Genomic DNA, 19,599 nt, shown 5'->3' on the forward strand with positions numbered 1-19,599 from the left:
GAATAGCCAAGCTCACAGCAGGCTGGGGGACAGAGCCCCAGACTGTCCCACACCTAGCACCAAAGAATAATCTGTAAGACTCTGGAAACGACACAAGTAGCTATTTGGGGGAGGGCTGGATCTCAAGACCTCTTGACTGAAGGACCTCAGATTTTCCTCAGACAGTCTACCCCAGCCCCTGCTATGTTGCAGCAGTTTTCAAGAATCTCCCTCTGTATAGGGATTTTAAGCACTTTGATTATTAAAGTCAGCTCCTTATTGGGGTAAGGAGTAAATAAAGTATTATAATTTACTCCTTCTCATAGCACAAGAACTAGGGTCACCAAATGAAATTAATAGGGAGCAGGTTTAAAACAAACAAAAGGAAGTATTTCTTCACACAATGCACAGTCAACCTGTGGAACTCTTTGCCAGAGGCTATTGTGAAGGCCAACACTATAACAGGGTTAAAAAAATAACCAGATAAATTCATGGAGGACAGGTCCATCAAGGACTATTAGCCAGGACAGGCAGGAACAGTGTCACTAGCCTGTTAGCCAGAAGGTGGGAACAGGTGACAGGGGATGTCACTCTGGGGCACCTGGCATTGGAAGACAGGATACTGGGCTAGATGGACCTTTGGTCTGACCCAGTATGGTTGTTCTTATGAGGGGAGGCAATAGCTGAGAAACCCCTTTGAACAGATGATGGTAGCCGGCACCTCGAACTACCATTGGCCTGAACATGGAAGCAGACACTGTGCAAAACAGTTCATCTACCCATTTTTGCATCAAAACGGCACCCACTTTGGGAGGCCCTTGTCAGAGTCTTAGAGGAAGGAACCACCAGGCAGATTATCTGGTCTAACCTGGACATCACAGGTCACCAGCATCGCCCAGCCTTGCTCAAACCACCCCAAATTTGGACCAATACCCTATCCCACGCTTCCATGGGGCACAGCAAGATTCAAGCAAATCCAGGTAAGAACATGGATTTTAGAGCACTTACAAGTATGGGCTGTTAACCAGTGAGTGAGCCTAACCCTTAGCTACCCCACCCTAACCCCCTCCAGTAACAGCTGGGTATTCCCCCCTCTGCTCCACTGGAACATGCCCTTGATCTGGGATTCTAATCCAGCAGGCCTCCAAGGCTGAGACCAGGCTTGAGTGCTGGACCCATTCACACTGCCAGCCGGCTGGTCATGCTGAGTCATCAGGATGTTTGGCTAAGACAGTGGGGAGGCAGTGACATGTCACTGTGCAGGCAGAACATACACTCAGAACGCAGGAGGTCGAGCAGTGCAGGTGCGACTAGAGTAGGGCTAGCACAGCCCCTCCCAGGTGCAATCCCAGCACCACCATGCTGCTTTCCCATCAGCCTCAGACACACTCCCAAACACCAGCTGGGGAGTGTAGCAGGTGGCATAGCTCCGTGTGATGCAGTTCCAGGCTCCAGGTGCTGTGGGCTTTCTTCAGATAGCCCAGGGCATACAGCATCCTGCCCCCGGTGCAAGGCAGCCTCCCTCCTATGAGCTGCTGCTGCTTCCAAGGCCCTGGGAGGCCCCAGGAACGTGCCATGGGAGGGGCCAGCTCCTTCCTCGTCACCGGGAGCAGCACAAACCACAAGGGCCAGAGGCAGGTCAGAATCCCAATGCTTTCTTTTATTGAGTTATAAAAACAAACACGTTATAAAGATGCGAGAAAAGCCACTGGCTCCTCTCCCTGGAGATCCCTGCAGCATGGCCCAAGCACCAGCTTCCCCAGCGCTGACTGCCAGCGACAGCTGCACTCCAGCAGGACCCGCTCCAGAGCCTCAGCTGCCGAATGCTGAAAGGTCTGTGTGGGGGTATGGCAGAGCCGGGTCTCGGGTGGGAAGGTCCGTGGGAGGGCAGATCTCCAGGTTCTCAGATGCTCATTGGTGGGAAGGTCCATGGGGCAGGGCAGCAGCTGTTACGTACGGGCATTGCGCTCTGTCTCTGCCAGACACTCTCTCACCAGCGCCCGGGCGTGGATAATGCCTGCAAGGGGAAAACCCAAGGGAGCCTCAGACCTGCCGAATGGCCTCTGAACCCAACCCAGCAGGGCACAGTGCCAGTGCCACACCTAGGCCACCGCAGGCACCAGCTCCCAGCCAGGAGCAGAATGCCCACAGGCAGGGCTGAAAGGGTAGCATCAGCCTTGTGGGAGAGGCGCCAGCCAGCCCTCCGACCCCCGCGTCCCCAGCACAGGAAGGACAGAGTGGATCTCGACTCCTCAGGCTTTATCTCCACTCATGGCACTGAGCCATCAGCACTGCAGGCACTGGTGGGGAGCTACAGCTTTAAGTGGCTGCATGGGGGCATTCACAGCTTTAACCTGTGGGGGATGTCTCTCCTCTTTGCTTCCTTGTTGCGCAGGGATGGAGGGGACCTACACTGGGCAGAGGGGTGAACTCCTCCTTCCCACCGGGGAACTAGCTGCCCCACAGCCCCTCACCCCAGTATCTGACATTGCATCCAACAGCGATGGATACACTCTCACAGGCAGAAAACAACGCTGACAGCGCAACTGTCCTCATGGGGTTTGCCAAAGAAGTGCCACTGAGATGCTTGGGGCAGCCCATGCCCCCCTCCCCGTGATGGGCTCAGGCTCGCTGCAGATTCAGGCAGCGTCGGCCACACCCAGGGCAGTTCCCCACCCCCAGCACCAACAATAGGCTCTGACTCAGGCAGCTTTGCTGTGCGAGTCTGCCCGAGGCAGCTTCCTCACCCTGCACGACCCAGCAATGGGCTCAGGCTCTCAGCAGCCTCAGTCAGCATCACTGCACTGATCACACCTGGGGCAGCTCCTCCCCTCTTCCCCAGCAATGGGCTCAGGCTCTCTGAAGACTCAGGCCACATCAGTCACCCCCAGAGGTAGCTCAGGCTTTCAGCAGATGCCTCAGCCTCTGTGCACATTCAGGCTGGGTCACTGAGTCAGTCACACCCAGACCAACCCCCTAGTGCCTCATACCTCGTTTCAGCCGCTCCATGGCACTCTTGCTACCTGCATAGGTGGGTCGAATCTCTTTGCCCATCTCCTCAATGACTGAGAGTAGGTCAGTGTACGTGCTCTGGGAGCCCTGGGAACCTGGTGGCTTCATGGCCTGCAAGGGGCAGAGAGAGCTTGAGGGAGCCAGCCCTCCCCAGGCCATGCTGAGCCAGGCAGCAGAGGTGGGGGCAGCGGCTCACCTGCACGTAGCCCATGGACGGAGGGCCAAAGTCGTTGAAGAGGGGCCGGAAGGGGGCAGAGGCTCCAGGGACAGATCCGGATGGCGACGGGACACTCGTGGCTGAAAGAGTGGGAAAGGAAAGGGGAGGTCACCCAGGAAATAGCATCCCTGTACCCAACCCAGTGTCCTGTGGCCAGCACCATGCAGCACACAGGCCCCTCCCAACCTTGCTGTGGGCTGCAGCGATGCTAGAGAGGCCACAATATCCTGCTCATGGCACATAGTGTTCCTTCCCCCTGCTGTGTGGGGTGGGTGGGGGAGTGGATTGGATCTGCTGGGCTTCAGTTGGGGCAGGGCTCTAGCCCTGGTGCCGTTCAGTAATATCTGGCCTGTGCCATTTGCTGTCACCACAAACCAGGAGAGAAGAATCTGCTGCTTCCTCCCTTTGCCCCAATGTCCCCTGTAGTCCCCCCAATCTACCGACCCCCTGTCTATGTAATAGCACCCAGGCTGTGCCTCACTGCTAGATCTACAGCACACGCCCTGCTAACCCCTCCAAGCTTGTCTAGCTGGGCTCCTACACTGTCACGATCGCTGTGGTACCAGGGCTTCTGCAGGGATTGCCTTGCCTCTGACAACATCCAGGGACCAGGACAGGTCCATGGCCTGAGGAGCACCACCTCCACGCAGCCTTCCCTCTTCCTTTGGGCTCAATGCAGCCTTTGACACTATGGCCCTTGCCTATAGTGTTCCCACTCCATGGAGGGCTCAGTTTCATTCTCAGCCCTTGCCACCTTCCTGGGGCTGAGAGGTTGGGCACAGGGCTGGGAGGAGACCAGGGCTCTTGCCCTCTCCCTGTGCAACCCTACTTGCAGCTGTGCCATGGGCAGAGTGCCAGTGACCGAGTTCTGCCAGGTGCTGGGAGCATTAACTCCCAGCAGCACCACAGGCTCCTCTCCCCACACACCCTGCTGGCTGTGACCACAGGAGCTGAGGGGTTTAGCTCAGCTTCCTGCAGCCAAGTGTTGCAAAGGAACAAAAGCCTATTTTGGGCAAGAGCTGCCTCCGGCCCACAACCCCATCTCCACTGCCCCTCCTCCTACTCCCAGCCTGCACTTGCTCCACTGCTCATAACCTGCACATTGTCCGTGAGGCTTAATTCTCTCCTCCTCCTGCCTTGGGTCTGCAGATCGGCCCACCATCCAACCCCTGCTCTAGCATGCTGCAGCTGCCTTCCTCTGGGCACAAAGCAGCATGGGTACCTCCATACATGCAGCTCACTCACCTTCCCTCCAGATCCTAATAAGTCACCCTGCTCTCTAGCCTTCTCAACACTACTCCAGCCTCCCTCACTGGCCTACTGTCTCACTCAGACCATTCATGTCTGGCCTCCTGTATAGCACAGGCCAGGGAACCCACCCAGCCCAGTTATCTCCTGCCTCCCCTGCTTCCTCCACTTGTCTGGCACCTGGTCAATAAAAGGGTCAATATCAGAGCTTTCCCCACATCCTCCATTGTCTGCGTCACCACTTCTCTCTCACGTCAAGTCTCAGCTACAAGCATCTCTCCATTTGCCTCAAGCCAGCTGCAGTATCAATCCTGGCCTAGATAACTCCTTGTTGGATCAGAGAAGTGAGAGACCCCTGGGTCCCTCATGCAATGGTTTGACTGTTATGGCTTCACAAAATCTCTTCTCTCCCAGCTGTATGCCAGGCATTGGCATGAGACAAAATCCCGATATTTAAACCTGCTGACTAAGGCCTTGTCTACACAGGGTGGTATTCCAGAATTTTATTCCAGAACAAGGCACTCTTGTTCTGGAATAAAAGCATTCACACATGCAGTTAATCAGGAAGAGAGTTAATCCACTTTTGATTCACATGCCAGCTTCTTCCAGGTTGACTTTCATGTGTAGACACACTCTGAGCTTCCCTTCCAAGCCCCATAGCTGAGGATTCACTTTTTTGGTGTGGTCACAAGCCTTTGGACTGTCCCAGGGGTCAGAGAGTCTTACAGGAGAAAAATGGAAGACGAGATCTGAATATCTAACATGAGTCACACAAGCAGATCAAACCACCACCACAGTACAGCTTTCTTTACACATCATACAGCAGCAAAAGCCAATACTCCTCCATCCCCACAACTGTGACTTTTCCTGATTTTTGCATGCTTAAAATATACAGCATCTACTTCAAAGGAAGGTGCAAGATACTCTGCAGCAGTAGTTATGGGAAAGCCTGGCCCATGGTAGATAGAATAGTAAATATTAAATAATAAGAACTGGTTCTGGCTGGATGAAAGGAATCTCCTGTTAGATATTTGATCTTTTTCTGCATCCAGCTAAGGTCTTGGCCTCAGTGATGTCCTAGGACAGTGATTTCCACAAGCTAATTGTGTATTTCCCTTTACCAGGAGTTAAAAGCAGGAAGCCTGATGTGCCACATTCCAATGTCATTGAATGTCCTTGTTCCTTGCATTACGACAAGGGAAATACACAGTCCTGCTCCACAATCTCTAGGAGTCCATTCAATGTTTTGTGTCCTTTTGTCAAATCCCCTCTCTGCCAAGCTGAGCTATCGCAACCTCCTTCCAGGGCTGAGAGTTTCTTGTCACTCATCTCCGAAGCCCCTCCAATTCTGCAGTGTCCCTTCTGTAATGGGTTGACTAGTATTGCACATCATCTCCAAGGGAGGGCACCCCACGGATTTACGGAAGGGCATGCCGAGGATTTCAGTAGTGTTCCACAGCCCATTCCTCAGGCAAACACAGCAGTGCTGTTGTGGCGATGATACACAGTGGTACACAGCAGTGCCGTGAGTGGTGATGGTTAATACACAGCCCAGTAAAGTGGACGGTGAGTTCAGATTAGTTCCTCCAATGTGCATTACTTAGCATCTGTGCCCCTGGAATCCTATCTACCATGGTTCTGCCTTTTTCCCCTACCGTGGTTAGATCCCTCAGAAGTGCCCTATCAGCATGAGGCTCCCATTCCAGGAACAAAATTGACACTTCTAATGGAAGCAACAAGGAGTCCGGTGGCACCTTAAAGACTAACAGATTTATCTAGGCATAAGCTTTCATGGGTAAACTTCTAATGGAGTCTATCACCAGCTACAAATGCAGCTTTTCTTCATTCAGCCTCCTAATTCCTTAGGAGGGAGTGTACAAGATTACAGTTAACTGCTCTGAAGTGAGAAATGCCCAAGACCCAGCTGCAAGCACTATCCTGTCACCTGTAGGCAGCATTACGATAACAAGTCTGACTAAACAATCCGAGGTTACTTCTCAAACAACAAGCTGCTCTTCCAGCTCAGAGGCTACAAAAGCGTGTCGCATCTGCTACAGACAAGCAGGCTCTCTAAGTCACTGAATGGAAGAAGACACAGCAAGCAGCTGAACGACCCACACAGCCAAGAAGAGTGAGTAGGGACAGGCCAGCTCATTTCACAGCCAAGGGATGGCCCCTTCCTCTGAGCGGCACTCCAGGAAGGCCATCTTGCGGTTTGAAAAGCTAATGCCTGGCCTGGTGCATAGCTCACATGAGAGGCTGGTCCAGGGTGGGTGTCAGAAGACTTTAGTTCCGCTCCTTGCTATGCCATAGACCTTGGAGAAGCAAACTCCCCCTCCCCCCACCCCCAGTTCCTCATCTGTAAGATAGGGGCACCTGTACTTTACTTTCTTAATAAAGTGCTCTGAGGCCTCAGAATGAGAAATGCTACCTAGGAGCTGAGGAGAATACACAGTGTCAAAGCTCAAAGGCAGCAGAGACAGACCTGCCAGCGACCACATTAGACCACGCACAGTGCCCATGTGGCTACCCAAGGGGAAGCGGAAAAAGTTCCCAACCAGTGACGGGGAGGTATAGTTCAGTGGTTTGAGCATTGGCCTGCTAAACCCAGGGTTGTGAGTTCAATCCTTGAGGGGGCCATTTAGGGAACTGGGGTAAAAATCTGTCTGGGGATTGATCCTGCTCTGAGCAGGGGGCTGGACTAGATAACCTCCTGAGGTCCCTTCCAGCCCTGATATTCTATGATTCTATACCCAAAGGGAAGTGGAAAAAGTCCCTAACCAGTGTAATACTGAAGAAACAGTGTGAGCCACAAGCAGCCTGTGCCAATGGTGCAGGGCAGGGGAAGGGAAGGCCTGCGGGCAACAAAGCTGTGGCACTGTCTGGCTGGGGGGATTCAGGATGTTGACATGAACCAGTTACTGTGAAGGGGTCCTGGCTGCGGGGGCTCCCCAGCAGGTGGTACCCTGGACCCTTGGATGTTTGGTTCAGGGGCTTGGTAGGGCTGTTTGGGCGGGTCAGTTGGGGAGCTGGGCTCCTGGGGGAAGGGGGACTATCTACAATAAAGTTACTCGGGGCTGGACCCAAGGAGGTTCCTTAGCAAGGGGAGGGCTGTTCCCTGCAGGGGTTGGTCTCTCACTAGTGAAGGGAAACAAGGCCAGACACAAGGAGAGTGGACTTCTGGGTCAGTGGGGTGTTGGTTTTTCACTATGAGTGGGGAAAATCACTGGTTCCTGTGAGGGAGGAGGGAAGGTCCCCACCCTCAGAAGAGGTGCTGTTCTGGGGAGGTCACACCCAGGGGAGTGGCAGTTCTGGGGAGAAGTAACTTGGGGGGGGGGGGAGAAGATGGGATTGCTCCCACAGGAAGGGCTGTTCTGTGGAAGACTCACAAGGGGGAGGGGAAGCCACTCCCAGGGGAAGAACTGTTCCAGGGGAAAAGACTGGGGGGGGGGTCACTCCTAGGGCAGGAGCTCTTTGGGGGTGGGGATCTCTCCAGGAGGGGAACTGCTCCTGGGGGAGCAGCTGTTCTGGGGGGTGTTAGGGAGGGTGGGGGTTGCTCTCGGGTAGGGGCTGTTCTAGGGGGTGGTCACTCCCAGGGCAGGGGTTGTTCAGAGGGTGGGGGGTCCGCTTCTGGGGCAGGGGGTGTTCTGGGGGAGTCACTCACAGAAGGGTGTCCCTATCTTGCTCACTGGCAGCCAGGGAACTGGGGGTCGCTACCAGGGGAGGGTCTGTTCTTACGGGATTTACTCAGGCAGGCTGGGGTCGCTCCAGGGCAGGGACTGTTCCAGAGGGAGTCACCTGGAGAGGGGGGAATCGCTGCTGGGGGAGGCGCTTCCTCTCTCTGTCACCGGCGGGTGGGCACTGGGGGTAGGGGTCGGTGCTGGGGGAGGCGCTCGGGCAGGGGGGATCGCTCCCAGGAGAGGCGCTGTTGTGGAGGGAGACGCTTGGGGTGGGGGGAGATCGCTCCCAGGGGGAGGCGCTCGGGGTGGAGGGGCTGTTCTGTGGGAGGTCGCTCAGGAGGGTCACTCCCGGGGGAGGCACTGTTCCGGGATGGGGGTCGCTGTTCCGAGGGGAAGCCGCTCGGGGCGGGGGGGCCACACCCGGGGACAAGTGGGGGGGGTCGCTGTTCTAGGGGGGGGGTGTTCCGAGGGGGAGTCGCTCGGGGCGGGGGGGTGTCGCTACCGGGGGAGGGACTGTTCCGAGGGGGAGGCGTTTGGGGCGGGTGGGGGTGTCGCTGTTCCGGGGGGGGCTGTTCCGAGCTGGAGTCACTCCCGGAGGAGGGGCTGTTCCAGAGGGGGGGAGTCGCTCGGGGGGGTCACTCCCGGGGAGAGGCTGTTCCGGGGGGAGTCGCTCGGGGTGGGGGTTGTCGCTACCGGGGGAGGGACTGTTCCGAGGGGGAGTCGCTCGGGGCGGGGGGGGGGGTGTCGCTGTTCCGGGGGGGGCTCTTCCGAGCGTGAGTCGCTCGGGGCGAGGGGGTCACTCCCGGGGGAGGGACTGTTCCGAGGGGGAGGCGCTCGGGGCGGGGGGGGTGTCTCTGTTCCGGGGGGGCTCTTCCGAGCGAGAATCGCTCGGGGCGGGGGGGGCACTCCCGGAGGAGGGGCTGTTCCGGTGGGAGTCGCTCGGGGCGGGGGGGGTCACTCCCGGGGGAGGGACTGTTCCGAGGGGGAGGCGCTCGGGGCGAGGGGGGGGGAGTGTCGCTGTTCCAGGGGGGGAGCCGCTCGGGGCGGGGGGGGAGCAGTCGCTCTTCTGGGGGGGGCTCTTCCGAGCTGGAGTCGCTCGGGGCGGGGGGAAGCAGTCCCGGAGGAGGGGCTGTTCCGGGAGGGGAGTCGCTCTTCTGAGGGGGGCTGTTCCGGGGGGAGTCGCTCGGGGCGGGGGGGGTCACTCCCGGAGGAGGGGCTGTTCCGGGAGGGGAGTCGCTCTTCTGGGGGGGGGGGCTGTTCCAGGGGGGGGAGTCGCTCGTGGCGGGGGGGGTCGCTGTTCCGGGGGGGGCCCTCTCTTGCTCACCGGCGGGCGGGGCCCCGGGGGCGGGGCTGGCGCTGCTGCTGGTGGCGGCTGCTCCGGAGCTGGCGGGGGCGGGCGCGATGGGCTTGTAGGACATCCCCGAGTCCCCTCCCTGACGCGGCGCGCGACTCCTGGGCGCTGATTGGCTGCGGCGCCGGGCGCCTCGACTCCTGGGCTAGTGGGAGGATCCCGCACGCTGCCGCTGATTGGCCGGCTGGCGAGGTTCCTCGCGCCGATTGGCCGGCCCCGCTCACCCCTCGCACTTGATTGGCCGCAGCCTCAAAGTCCCGCGGGGTCCCGACGCCGCTCTCGGCTCTGTCCTCACGCTGGGTGGGCGCGCGCGGCCCCTTCCCGGCCCCTCAAGCGCGCGCGCGTTCCGGCGCTCACCCCTCCTGCTCGCGCCCCGTCCCCACAGGCCTGGGCCCGCCAGGCCCGGCGCGCGCCGCTGCCGCCCGGCTCGCTCCGCTCTGACCCCGCGGCGCCCGCTCGCGATGACGCTTTTCCCGCCCGCGCCTGCGTCTTCCGCCCCCCTCTGTGACGTATGCCTCGTACGTAATGGCGCCCGCGCGCTCCCTCCCGTCTCCATGGAGAGCAGCGAGACGCCCGGCTGCGGCCTAGGCGCCCTCGGCCAGCCCGGCCCCGGCCCTGCCAGCGATGTGCCCCCGCTGCCGCACGTGGCTGGGGCGGTTCCAGCCTGGGCCGCGGGCGGGGCGGGCTCCGAGACGGGGCTCGCGGGGGACGGGACCCGCCCGCCGGGCTGGAGCCGAACCCCCCGCGCCGCTGTGGGGCTGGGTCTGGCCGCGCGAGCCGCTGGGCACCCGCCCGATCCGAGTCTGCTCAGGCTGGGACCAGCCTCGCCCGGGGGGGCGCCATCCCCTGGCTCCGCGCAGCCCCGGGCCGCCGCTGGTGAGCAGGGAGCGGAGCGTTGCCTGGCTGCACGGGGGCGCTCAGGGCATCTCCTCTTTGCCTCCCTGTTGGGGGGTTTGCTGAGCGCAGGGCTGAATTCCTCCTCCCCGCCCTGGAACTAGCTGCCCCTCCCCCAGTAACTGGCTCTGCCATCTCCACTGGCAGGAAACAGCCCTGCCAGCAATTCTCCTCATCGGGTTTGGCAGAACTACCCGCTGACCCCTACGATGGTGATGCCTGAGGTGGTTTCCCCAGGCACAGCAATGGGCTCAGGCTCTCGGCAGACTCAGGCAGCATCCCTGGGCTGAGCAGGCGATGGGTCAGGCTCTCTGGAGACAGGCAGCATTGCGGCATAAGTCACACCCAAGGTACACGAGAACAGCTAGAACAGGGGTTCTCAAACTGGGGGTCGGGATCCCTCAGGGGGTCACAAGCTGGCAGCCTCCTCCCCAAACCCCGCTTTGCCTCCAGCATTTATAATGGTGTTCAATATATAAAAAAGTGTTTTGAATGTACTGGGGGGGGGGTCGCACTCAAAGGCTTGCTGTGTGAAAGGGGTCACCAGTACAAAAGTGAGAACCCCTGAACTAGAAGGTGAATGTTATGAAGCCAAGGGCACCACCATGCAGCAACTGCTGTCTGAGTGAAGCCCCCAGGCCCCAGAGGGCCCTTCAAGCACTAGCCTGGCCTTGAAATCTGATGTCCCAGTGATCCGAGTGTCGAACATTAGCACAGACTATCCATAGCTGCAACACAGCCGAACCCAGTGGTTGCTGGGAACCCACCAGAGCAAGCCCAAAAAGGGGGCAGCTGGGACATACAGCTCTCTCCCAGCACCCTGGAGGAATGGCTGCAGCCTATAGCCCCCATAGACCCCTAACCAGCACTTCCAGACAGAACCCTGTCCTGTGACAAAGTGGGAATATTTGTAATAGTTTTGGAAATCCTGTGTGTGCCTCATTTCCCCTATATGTGGCATGCCTATCCAGTGTCGGGAGGGACAGATCAAGTTTACTCTCAGGGCAGACTCAGAGACATAGGGGTGGGTGTCACCGTCCTGTCTGGGTGGAACAAAGAGGCATTAACGCAATGGGGCCAGAGAGAAAGCGCAAGCTCCATCAGTTGCACATTGACACTCAAGAGCAGGATGCTCTGGCCAAGAGGGCTGTGACTTCAGCGTGGCCCTGCCTGGAGAACGAAGGACGGATGGGTCCAGCAGGGAACACATATGGGCTCTGGAAGAAGCTGAGGGCTCTCACCTGGGAACTGATGATGGAAGGAAATCAGAGAGATCCAGAACCTGAACATGGAGTTTGGGTTAGGTGGGGGGCAGGTTCAGGAGGTGGAGGATGGCTTTATGGGCAAGGTCAGGCTTGGCTGGTAAATTGTGGCTCAACCAGGCCACAATTCTTGATTCTTGAACCCTCAGTTCTCTCCGCTGACCTACGGCCTCCCTGGGCTGTGTAAAAGGCAACTAATAAACCCGACCGTTTTGAAAATGCCGGCTGGGGTGTCAGAGCCCCGAAGAGTGGCCAGGTCTCTCCAGGGGTCTGGCTCAGTGGGACGTGCCGGGCAGAGCTCGCGGGGTGGAGCAGGAGGGCTGGAGCCCAGGGGCTCCGTCTTGGAGGCAGTGAGGCCACAGGGCCAGCTTTGGAGGAAGAGTGGGACCCTTGCGGGGCTGGCACACTGAGGGACTCCTCCAGTGGACTGTTTAAAAGCTGGGGTCTAGAACTGATCCTGCCCCCGCAATCTCTAACCCTCCCAAGACCTAGATCTCACCCCATGTCTGACCTTAACTGCTCCCCCCCAACACACATAGCCCAGACCCCACTTGCACCAGAGTTGGCAGCAGCACCTAGGGGGCTGGTGATGGGGAGAGCTTGGGAAGGGCTGCCCTCCTCCCTCCCCCACCGCGTGCCTCCTCTGCACTCTCCCTACTCAGGTGTGAAGAAGAACAACACTTTATTAGATCATCTATTGGGCTCACAAGCAGAACACCTGGGGGGAGGGGTGGACAAGCAAGGGGCACCCGCTGGGTGGGCTCAGGGAGACACACACTCTAAAACTACTTGGAACCTGTCTGGAGAATTGGACAGGTGCAGTGGGCAGCATTTGGGTTGGAGAGTGGAGCCAGGGTGTGGAAGGCAGCATTGGGGTTGGAGTGCAAGGGGCAGCATTAGGGGCAGGAGGCATGGTCAGCATGCGGGGGTCCACATTACTGGTAAGGGTCAAGGTGCAAGGGTGGGTGTTGGGTGCAGGGGTCAGCATTAGGGGCGGGGCAAGGTCACGATGCAGAGGGCAGCGTTAGGATTGGAGTGCAGGGGTCTGTGTTGGAGTGCCAGGTCAAGGCTGGAGTGTGGGGGGCACTGTATGGGGCAAAGTTGGGGCAGCATTGGGGTGCATGCAGATTGCTGGGGTGACATGCCGGGGACAGTCCTAGGTCGGGGGTAGGTTTGGGGTGTTGGGAACAGTGTTAGGAGTTGGGCTGGGTTGCAGAGTTTGAGGGGATAGCTTGGTGTGGGAGGGGCAGCATCGGGCAAGGTCAGGATGGTGGGACAGCGTAAAGGGTGGGATCAGGAGCAGGGATCAGGTGAGAGGGGCAGCACTTTGCTACAGGGCATATATCTGGCTGAGTCTGTGTTCCAGGCAGTGGCCTACTCCAGGGCTTGGAGGTGCAGGCCAATCTCAGCAGCAAGGGATGGCGTGGGCTGAGGTGCAGGCAGAGCCATCTGGGGGTGTGAGCAGAGTGGACCAGGGGCCAGTGTGGAGTTGGGATGCAGGATGAGCAGGCTAGGATGCAGGCAGAACTCAGCAGTGGGGCCGTCGTGGAGGGTCGGGGGGCGCTGTGTCGGGGCCGGCACAGGAGAGGTGAGTTCCTTGCTCAGTGCTTGCGCGTTGTGCCGCTCTGGTGTCCAGACCCTCCAAGCTGCCACCGGAGCCACCTCTCTGCAGCCCCCTCCTCTCCATAAGGCACAGCAGGGCTCTTGTCCCGCACCCTGCACTGGCACTTGTTGCCTCAGCGTGACATCATTCGCACAAACTCTGCCAAAGTAACCCAAGGACACCGTTAGGGCAGTGAAGGCAAAGAACCCAGAAGTCCCCCAACCCATTAGGCCCCCTTCCCTTCCCAGAGCTGGGGATGGAACCCAGGAGTCCTGGCTCCCAGCCTCCACTGCTCTAACCCACCAGACCTCATTCCTTTCCCAGAGCTAGGGATGGAACCCAGGAGTCCTGGTTCCCAGCCCCCTAGCTCTAACCATTAGATCCCACTGCCTTGCCCACACAGTACCTTCAAAATCCACCAGGCCGTCTCCGTTGAGATCCACGTCCTTGAGGATTTCGTCCACCTCGCAGTAGTTGAGTTGGTGGCCCAACAGCTTGCGCATGGCCTCGCGCAGCTCAGCTGTGCTGATCCGCCCGTCCCCATTGGTATCGAACTGTGGGGAGAGCGTTAGCCAGATAGCTGGGCTGGGTGCGCAGTCCCCTTGTCCCTAGACTGCCCGAGGGCACCTCTGCCCACACCTGGGCCTGGCCCGCACCTAACCCCCAGGCCCAACCCACCCACCTGTTGCACACTCAGGACAGCCCTGGCCACATCTGGCCCTGCTTGTCCCTGGCACTGCCCTGCCCACCCACCTCTAATACCTCCCCCACATCCATAGGCCTGTCCTGCTCTCTCACATGAGCCATCCCCCACACCGCCTTCCTGGGCCCACTGCCCCCCTACTCCCTGTCACACCCCCAGACCTGCCCCCTGCCCCAACCGCCTAACCCCATTACCTCAGCCACCCACCCCTTGCCCCGGCTCCCCTCCTCATGCCTGGCCCAATTGCCCAACTCCCTCCCTTTGCTGGAAGCCAGTTCAGCTGCCTTGTGTCTGTCCCCTGCTCTGCCCAATAGGCTGTGGCATCAATAGGGCGGTGCCATTGGGGTACACCACTGGGCTTTGCCACACAGAGTGCATGGGGTGCGTTGGCCCATGCCGGGCTCTCACCTCCCGGAAGGCGTCCCGTAGCTCCTTCACCCCAATCATGTCGGCCGTCTCTGCCAGCATCTTGGGGCCCATCAGCTCCACAAAGTCATCGAAATCCACCTTCCCCCCAGCTGTGAGACAGGGACGCTGTTACACGGGATGGGGAGGGATGGGAACTGGGCCTAGTGTGGGGTCCTGGCGGGGGACTCTACCCCACAGGAGGTGGGGGTGACGATGGACCACGTCCTGCAGGAGAAGTGCCTGATGGAATCTGTACCCCATGGGAGGGGAGGCCTGTGGGGTCTCTGTCCTGGGGCAACTGATGTGGTGTGTGTGAGGGTGCGACCTCACGAGGTCTGTGACCTACAGGAAGGGGGCCTGACGGGGTTTGTGCCAGGGGTGAGGGGTCTGCAGCTCTGCAGTGTCTGGGCCGTGCCCAGCAGGGAGCTCCCTGGTGTGGGCGCTGTGCCTTCCCCTGTGGGTGGGCATGGGCACCTACTGATTTGCTGCGACAGCTCGATGAGCTCCATCTCGGTGGGCATGTAGCCCATGGTGCGCATGCACTCGCCCAGGTCCTTGTAGCTGATGTACCCATCACGGTCCTTGTCGAATTCCCGGAAGGCTTCCTTCAGCTCTGGGCAGGGGAGACACCATGACAGTGCGTGGGGTGCTGGGCACCACAGGGCACCCCGACACCACAGCCTGCCCCTCAGTGAGGGCACACCCATGCACCAACCATTGACAGGGACATGGGTCCACATGGGTTGAGACCCACCAAACTCGATACATATCCCACACTGCTCCATGGTTGCAGGATAGTTGAAGGAGACCCCTAGAGGGGAAAGGCCCCGTGCCCCAGTCCCCATCCCCCCTGAGCAAGCCAGTTGCCTGGCCCAGGGCTGGATCGGAGCCAGCACCGCCTAGACGGGCACAGCCCCTTGTCCCTGGGCATGTTGGTTGGGTGCAGCACTCACAGGTGGCTGGGGGTGGATCCCTAGCAAGGCAGGCTGGCCCTGTCCCACGGTCCCGCTCCCTCTTTACCTTCAATCTCCTCCGGCCGCAGCTCTCGGTCCTGGGGAGGAAGGAGAATTGGGAGCGGTCAGAGGGTAGCGGCTGCTGCGGATCCTTCCCCCAGCCAGGTCCTGGCCCAGCCTGCCCAAGGGCTCCCCTGAGCTCAGCATCTGCTAGACCCTGGGTCCATGTCACAGGTGCTCTGGGTGGCCTCTCTGTGGCTGCATGACGCAGGCGCTTGCAGCTCTGTGGGCAGGGCTGGCAAGGGGCGCTGCATGGCAAGTGCTGGAGGGAGAGTTGGGGCATGGGTTGTAGTGGCTGGTGGAGGGGGGCATAGGAAGGCATGGGGGAGGAACCGGCGAGGGTGGGCATATACCTTTGAGTTGGGCGACAGGGAGGAGGCATGGGAGCAGGGCACGGTGCAGGGGGGAGGCTGGGGCAGGTACAAGCTGTGAGGAACGTGGGATAAACTATCCGTAGGACTCTGTCCCTGCCCCTTGGCATCACTTGTTCGCTCCCTGGCCTTGGGAACCTCAGGCCAGGGATTTGCGACAGAGTCACTGGGACTGTCTGGAGGAACGGCAGACCCTGTAGAGACTAGGGGATTCCCTGTGGCAGGGAGAAGGGGCAGGCTGGCTTCTCCAACAGCATGGCTCAAGGACGCCCTGGAATTGGCCAGGCTGAACCCTGGCTTTACCTTTGGTTCTCTGTGCCAACCTAAGGCCTCTCAGCCAGGTGGTGAATACTTAATTCTGCCAAGGCTTCTGGGGGTTGCTGCACCCTGCAGGGCACTGCTTGGTTGCATTCCCTGCAGGTGCTATGGAGAGCGACAGAGTGGCTGGGACCTGCAGGCCCAGGGTCAGAGTTAAGCCATGGGAGATGGGCACAAGGCGGTGACTGTGGGGAGGTGGGCGCGGGGCAGTGGGCGTGGGGAGGAGGGTGTGTGGAGGTTGGTGCAAGTGGTGGGTGTGGGGAGGAGGCCATGTGGAGGTGGGCACAGGGAGGTGGGTGCAGGGCAGTATCCACGTAGAAGTGGGTGAGGGGATGTGGAAGGGGGCGCAGGGTGGTGGTGTGGGAGGGGGCACTGGGTACATACAAGCTGGGTGATGGTGATGCTGTGGCGCAGAAAGATGGAGGTGTGGGAGGAGGGTGCTGTGGTGGGGTGGGCGTGGGAGGTGGGGGCAGGGTGACTGTGTGGAAGTGGGTGCCAGGCGGTGGCCATGTGGAGGTGGGCATGGAGCGGTGGGCAGAAGGAATTGGGCATGGGGCAGTGTCCGTGTAGAAGTGGGCACCAGGTGGTGGCCATGTGGAGGTGGGCACAGGGAGGGAGCCGTGTGGAGGTGGGCGTGGGGCTGTGGGCGGGGTGCGGGTACATACGAGCTGGGTGATGGCGATGCTCTGGCGCAGGAAGATGGAGGTGTGGGAGGAGGGTGCTGTGGTAGGGTGGGCGCGGGGCCGTGTCTGTAGAAGTGGGTGCCGGGCGGTGGCTGTGGGGAGGTGGCCATGTGGAGGTGGGTGCAGGTGGTGGGTGTGGGAGGTGGGCACAGGGAGGGGGCCATGTGGAGGTGAGCGTGGGGCAGTGGGCGGGGTGCGGGTACATATGAGCTGGGTGATGGTGATGCTCTGGCACAAGAAGATGGAGGTGTGGGAGCAGGGTGCTGTGGTAGGGTGGGCACGGGGCAGTGTCTGCGTAGAAGTGGGTGCTGGGCGGTGGCTGTGGGGAGGTGGCCATGTGGAGGTGGGTGCAGGTGGTGGGTGTGGGAGGTGGGCACAGGGAGGGGGCCATGTGGAGGTGAGCGTGGGGCAGTGGGCGGGGTGCAGGTACATATGAGCTGGGTGATGGCGATGCTCTGGCGCAGGAAGATGGAGGTGTGGGAGCAGGGTGCTGTGGTAGGGTGGGCGCGGGGCCGTGTCTGTAGAAGTGGGTGCCGGGCGGTGGCTGTGGGGAGGTGGCCATGTGGAGGTGGGTGCAGGTGGTGGGTGTGGGAGGTGGGCACAGGGAGGGGGCCATGTGGAGGTGAGCGTGGGGCAGTGGGCGGGGTGCGGGTACATACGAGCTGGGTGATGGTGATGCTCTGGCGCAGGAAGATGGAGGTGTGGGAGGAGGGTGCTGTGGTAGGGTGGGTGCGGGGCCGTGTCTGTAGAAGTGGGTGCCGGGCAGTGGCTGTGGGGAGGTGGCCATGTGGAGGTGGGTGCAGGTGGTGGGTGTGGGAGGTGGGCACAGGGAGGGGGCCATGTGGAGGTGAGCGTGGGGCAGTGGGCGGGGTGCGGGTACATACGAGCTGGGTGATGGCGATGCTCTGACGCAGGAAGATGCAGGCCGGCCCCACCAGCCCTTGCAGCACCGAGTAGCTCTGCAGCGGCGGGGTCTGCTCGCCGGCATCCGGGTCGTCGGGGTCGTGCCTGCCGGAGGCCGGGGAGCCCGGGGCGCCTGAGCGCTGCTTGCCGTCCTACGGCAGAGTGGGCAGTTAGCAGCGAGCGGGGCCCGCGCCTCCCCAGCCCGGCAGGCGTTTGGGACCCAGATCGGGGGTGGGCTGTATTGACAAGTCACACACAGGGGAGAGACAGACGGACAGAGGAACATGAATGAGTCCAAGCGAGGCTCCCATATGTCTCAGCCGCCAAGGCCCCGCTCACTGCACTGGCACACCCACATGGCACCAACACACCTGTCTGGCAGCCACACACCTGCATGGCACTGACTCATTCGCCTGGCAACCACACACCCGCATGGTATCCACATCCATGAGCCCCGCTGACAACCCCATACATCCCCTTACTCCCCATAGGTCGGCACTGACAGCACATACCCACAGCACAGTCCCTGCTGCCCCCCCCTGCCACTCTCACATCCCCTGCCCCCACATGCACGACACAAACCCACTGACACTGCAGCCCCCGATCATACAGGTGGTAACACAAACCCAGAGACCCACGATCCCATCCTCAGCTCCTGAGACCGCAGAGCTTTTGTGTGTGTGTGTATGTGTTTATGGGGTCCCGTGAGGAGTGGTGCTGGGGGGGGAGGCGGCATGCACAGGCGGTCTTGGGGAGATGGGCTTGTGGGCAGGATGTTAGGGGCCTATCAGCAGGCAGGCATGAGGCAGGGCCTGGAGGTGGGAGTGAAGTGGGGCCTCGTGGGCACAAGTGGGGCAAGAGCCCATGGTAAAATGGGGGGGCATAGTGGGCACGGAACAGGGACCTGGCAGCAGGAGTGTGGGGTGTTTTAGGGACTGGACCCCAGGAGCAGCTTTAAGAGGGCATGGGGAGACCATCATCCTTGGGCAGGTGTGTGGCAGAGGCCCACAGGTTGGCATGGAGTCTGGCTTGTCCCTGCCCCATTCCTACTGGGATCGCTCACTGCCCCTAAGCAAATCACTCAGGGCAGCCCCAGGCTGTACATCCCCCAGGGCCAGGCCCCCATTCCCATCACACCCAGCTGGCACCAACAGGCCCCACTGAGGGGTCAATGGACATCAGGGACCCAGGACCCCCTCCCTCCCTCACTCCCTGCAGCAAAGATCCAGTCAGGACCCAACACACAGGAGGAGCTGACTGGCACAAGGGTGTGGGGCAGGACAGGAGCCCTTCGTAGATGCTGCCATCTGGTGCCCTTGGCCCTGGGGTGGAGGTGTCTCTGGCATCAGTAGGGTGGGCCATGTGGATGCCCACAAGGATGAGAAACCTGGGCGTGGGGGGAGAGGGGGTGAACGGCAGGGCAGGCAGGGGTGAGCCACAGGCTTCGGGTGCCGACACAGACATGGGAATAGAGAAAGGGATCAGTGCCCGTGTGCCCCTGCCCGCCCCACTCCACCCTGGTCTTACCTTGGAGACCTTCCTCTCAGGGGTCTTGGTGCAGTTGCCCATGGCTTGCGGGCCCCCCCTTGCCAGAGAGCATGCTTGTGCGGGCCTGGCGCTGGCCCCGGCCCTGGCGCTGTGCCTGGCGCTCTGGCCAGGGTGGAGTTTTTTATAGTAACAGGGGCCAGTGGCTGCTTGGGGATTTGAGGTTTTTATTGAATATCTCTGGATATGCAGGGCGTGAGGGGGCTGTCTCCCGCACACACATAATCCCGGGATTACTCCCCTCTCAGTCACGCCGTTCTGGGCACAGGGACAGCCCCAGCTGGTCCCCACATGGCCCCGCTCCCCACCACCCTGTACCTGCGGGCCTCACGGCCCCCTTGCTCCCCCAAGGCCAGCTGGCCGGCCGGCCTGCTGCCACTTGGGCACCTGCCAAAGGGGCACTGCTCCC

The 19,599-nt window shown here is 60.3% G+C and overlaps 2 protein-coding genes across 4 annotated transcripts; both read right to left on the bottom strand.

The window, feature by feature from the left end:
- Window positions 1-1,618: 1,618 nt before the first annotated feature.
- On the bottom strand, window positions 1,619-9,820 carry CDK2AP2 (cyclin dependent kinase 2 associated protein 2). 2 transcript variants are annotated; one of them, XM_030562569.1, is made up of 4 exons: window positions 9,461-9,820; window positions 3,188-3,288; window positions 2,970-3,102; window positions 1,619-1,996 (listed from the first exon to the last, which is right to left on the bottom strand). In XM_030562569.1, the coding sequence occupies exons 1-4, from the start codon at window positions 9,552-9,554 to the stop codon at window positions 1,929-1,931; spliced, it is 396 nt and encodes a 131-aa protein (XP_030418429.1). In that variant the 5' UTR covers window positions 9,555-9,820; the 3' UTR covers window positions 1,619-1,928. The 2 variants fall into 2 exon arrangements, with proteins under 2 accessions (XP_030418429.1, XP_030418430.1); XM_030562570.1 differs by having other exon boundaries at window positions 9,712-9,811.
- A 3,559-nt stretch (window positions 9,821-13,379) lies between these two features.
- LOC115651472 (calcium-binding protein 2-like) lies at window positions 13,380-19,214 on the bottom strand. 2 transcript variants are annotated; one of them, XM_030562561.1, is made up of 7 exons: window positions 19,173-19,214; window positions 17,627-17,797; window positions 15,378-15,408; window positions 14,836-14,970; window positions 14,358-14,467; window positions 13,653-13,800; window positions 13,380-13,405 (listed from the first exon to the last, which is right to left on the bottom strand). In XM_030562561.1, exons 1-7 carry the CDS (start codon window positions 19,212-19,214, stop codon window positions 13,380-13,382), a joined length of 663 nt encoding a protein of 220 aa, XP_030418421.1. The 2 variants fall into 2 exon arrangements, with proteins under 2 accessions (XP_030418421.1, XP_030418422.1); XM_030562562.1 differs by lacking the exon at window positions 17,627-17,797.
- Between the last annotated feature and the right edge of the window lie 385 nt (window positions 19,215-19,599).

Source organism: Gopherus evgoodei, chromosome 4, assembly GCF_007399415.2.
Source record: "Gopherus evgoodei ecotype Sinaloan lineage chromosome 4, rGopEvg1_v1.p, whole genome shotgun sequence".
Classification (NCBI taxonomy): Eukaryota; Metazoa; Chordata; order Testudines; family Testudinidae; genus Gopherus; species Gopherus evgoodei.

Bases quoted from the DNA above. Each gene is read 5' to 3' on its own strand.
- CDK2AP2 (XM_030562569.1), bottom strand. From the start codon at position 9,554: ATGTCCTACAAGCCCATCGCGCCCGCCCCCGCCAGCTCCGGAGCAGCC. The intron at 3,289-9,460 runs GTGAGCAAGAGA...CCACTCTTTCAG, and splicing joins CCCCGGGGCCCCGCCCGCCG to CCACGAGTGTCCCGTCGCCA. The intron at 3,103-3,187 runs GTGAGCCGCTGC...TGCCCCTTGCAG, and splicing joins CGTCCATGGGCTACGTGCAG to GCCATGAAGCCACCAGGTTC.
- LOC115651472 (XM_030562561.1), bottom strand. From the start codon at position 19,214: ATGGGCAACTGCACCAAGACCCCTGAGAGGAAGGTCTCCAAG. The intron at 15,409-17,626 runs GTATGTACCCGC...CTTCCTCCCCAG, and splicing joins GCATCGCCATCACCCAGCTC to GACCGAGAGCTGCGGCCGGA. The intron at 13,406-13,652 runs GTACTGTGTGGG...TTACTTTGGCAG, and splicing joins CGGCCTGGTGGATTTTGAAG to AGTTTGTGCGAATGATGTCA.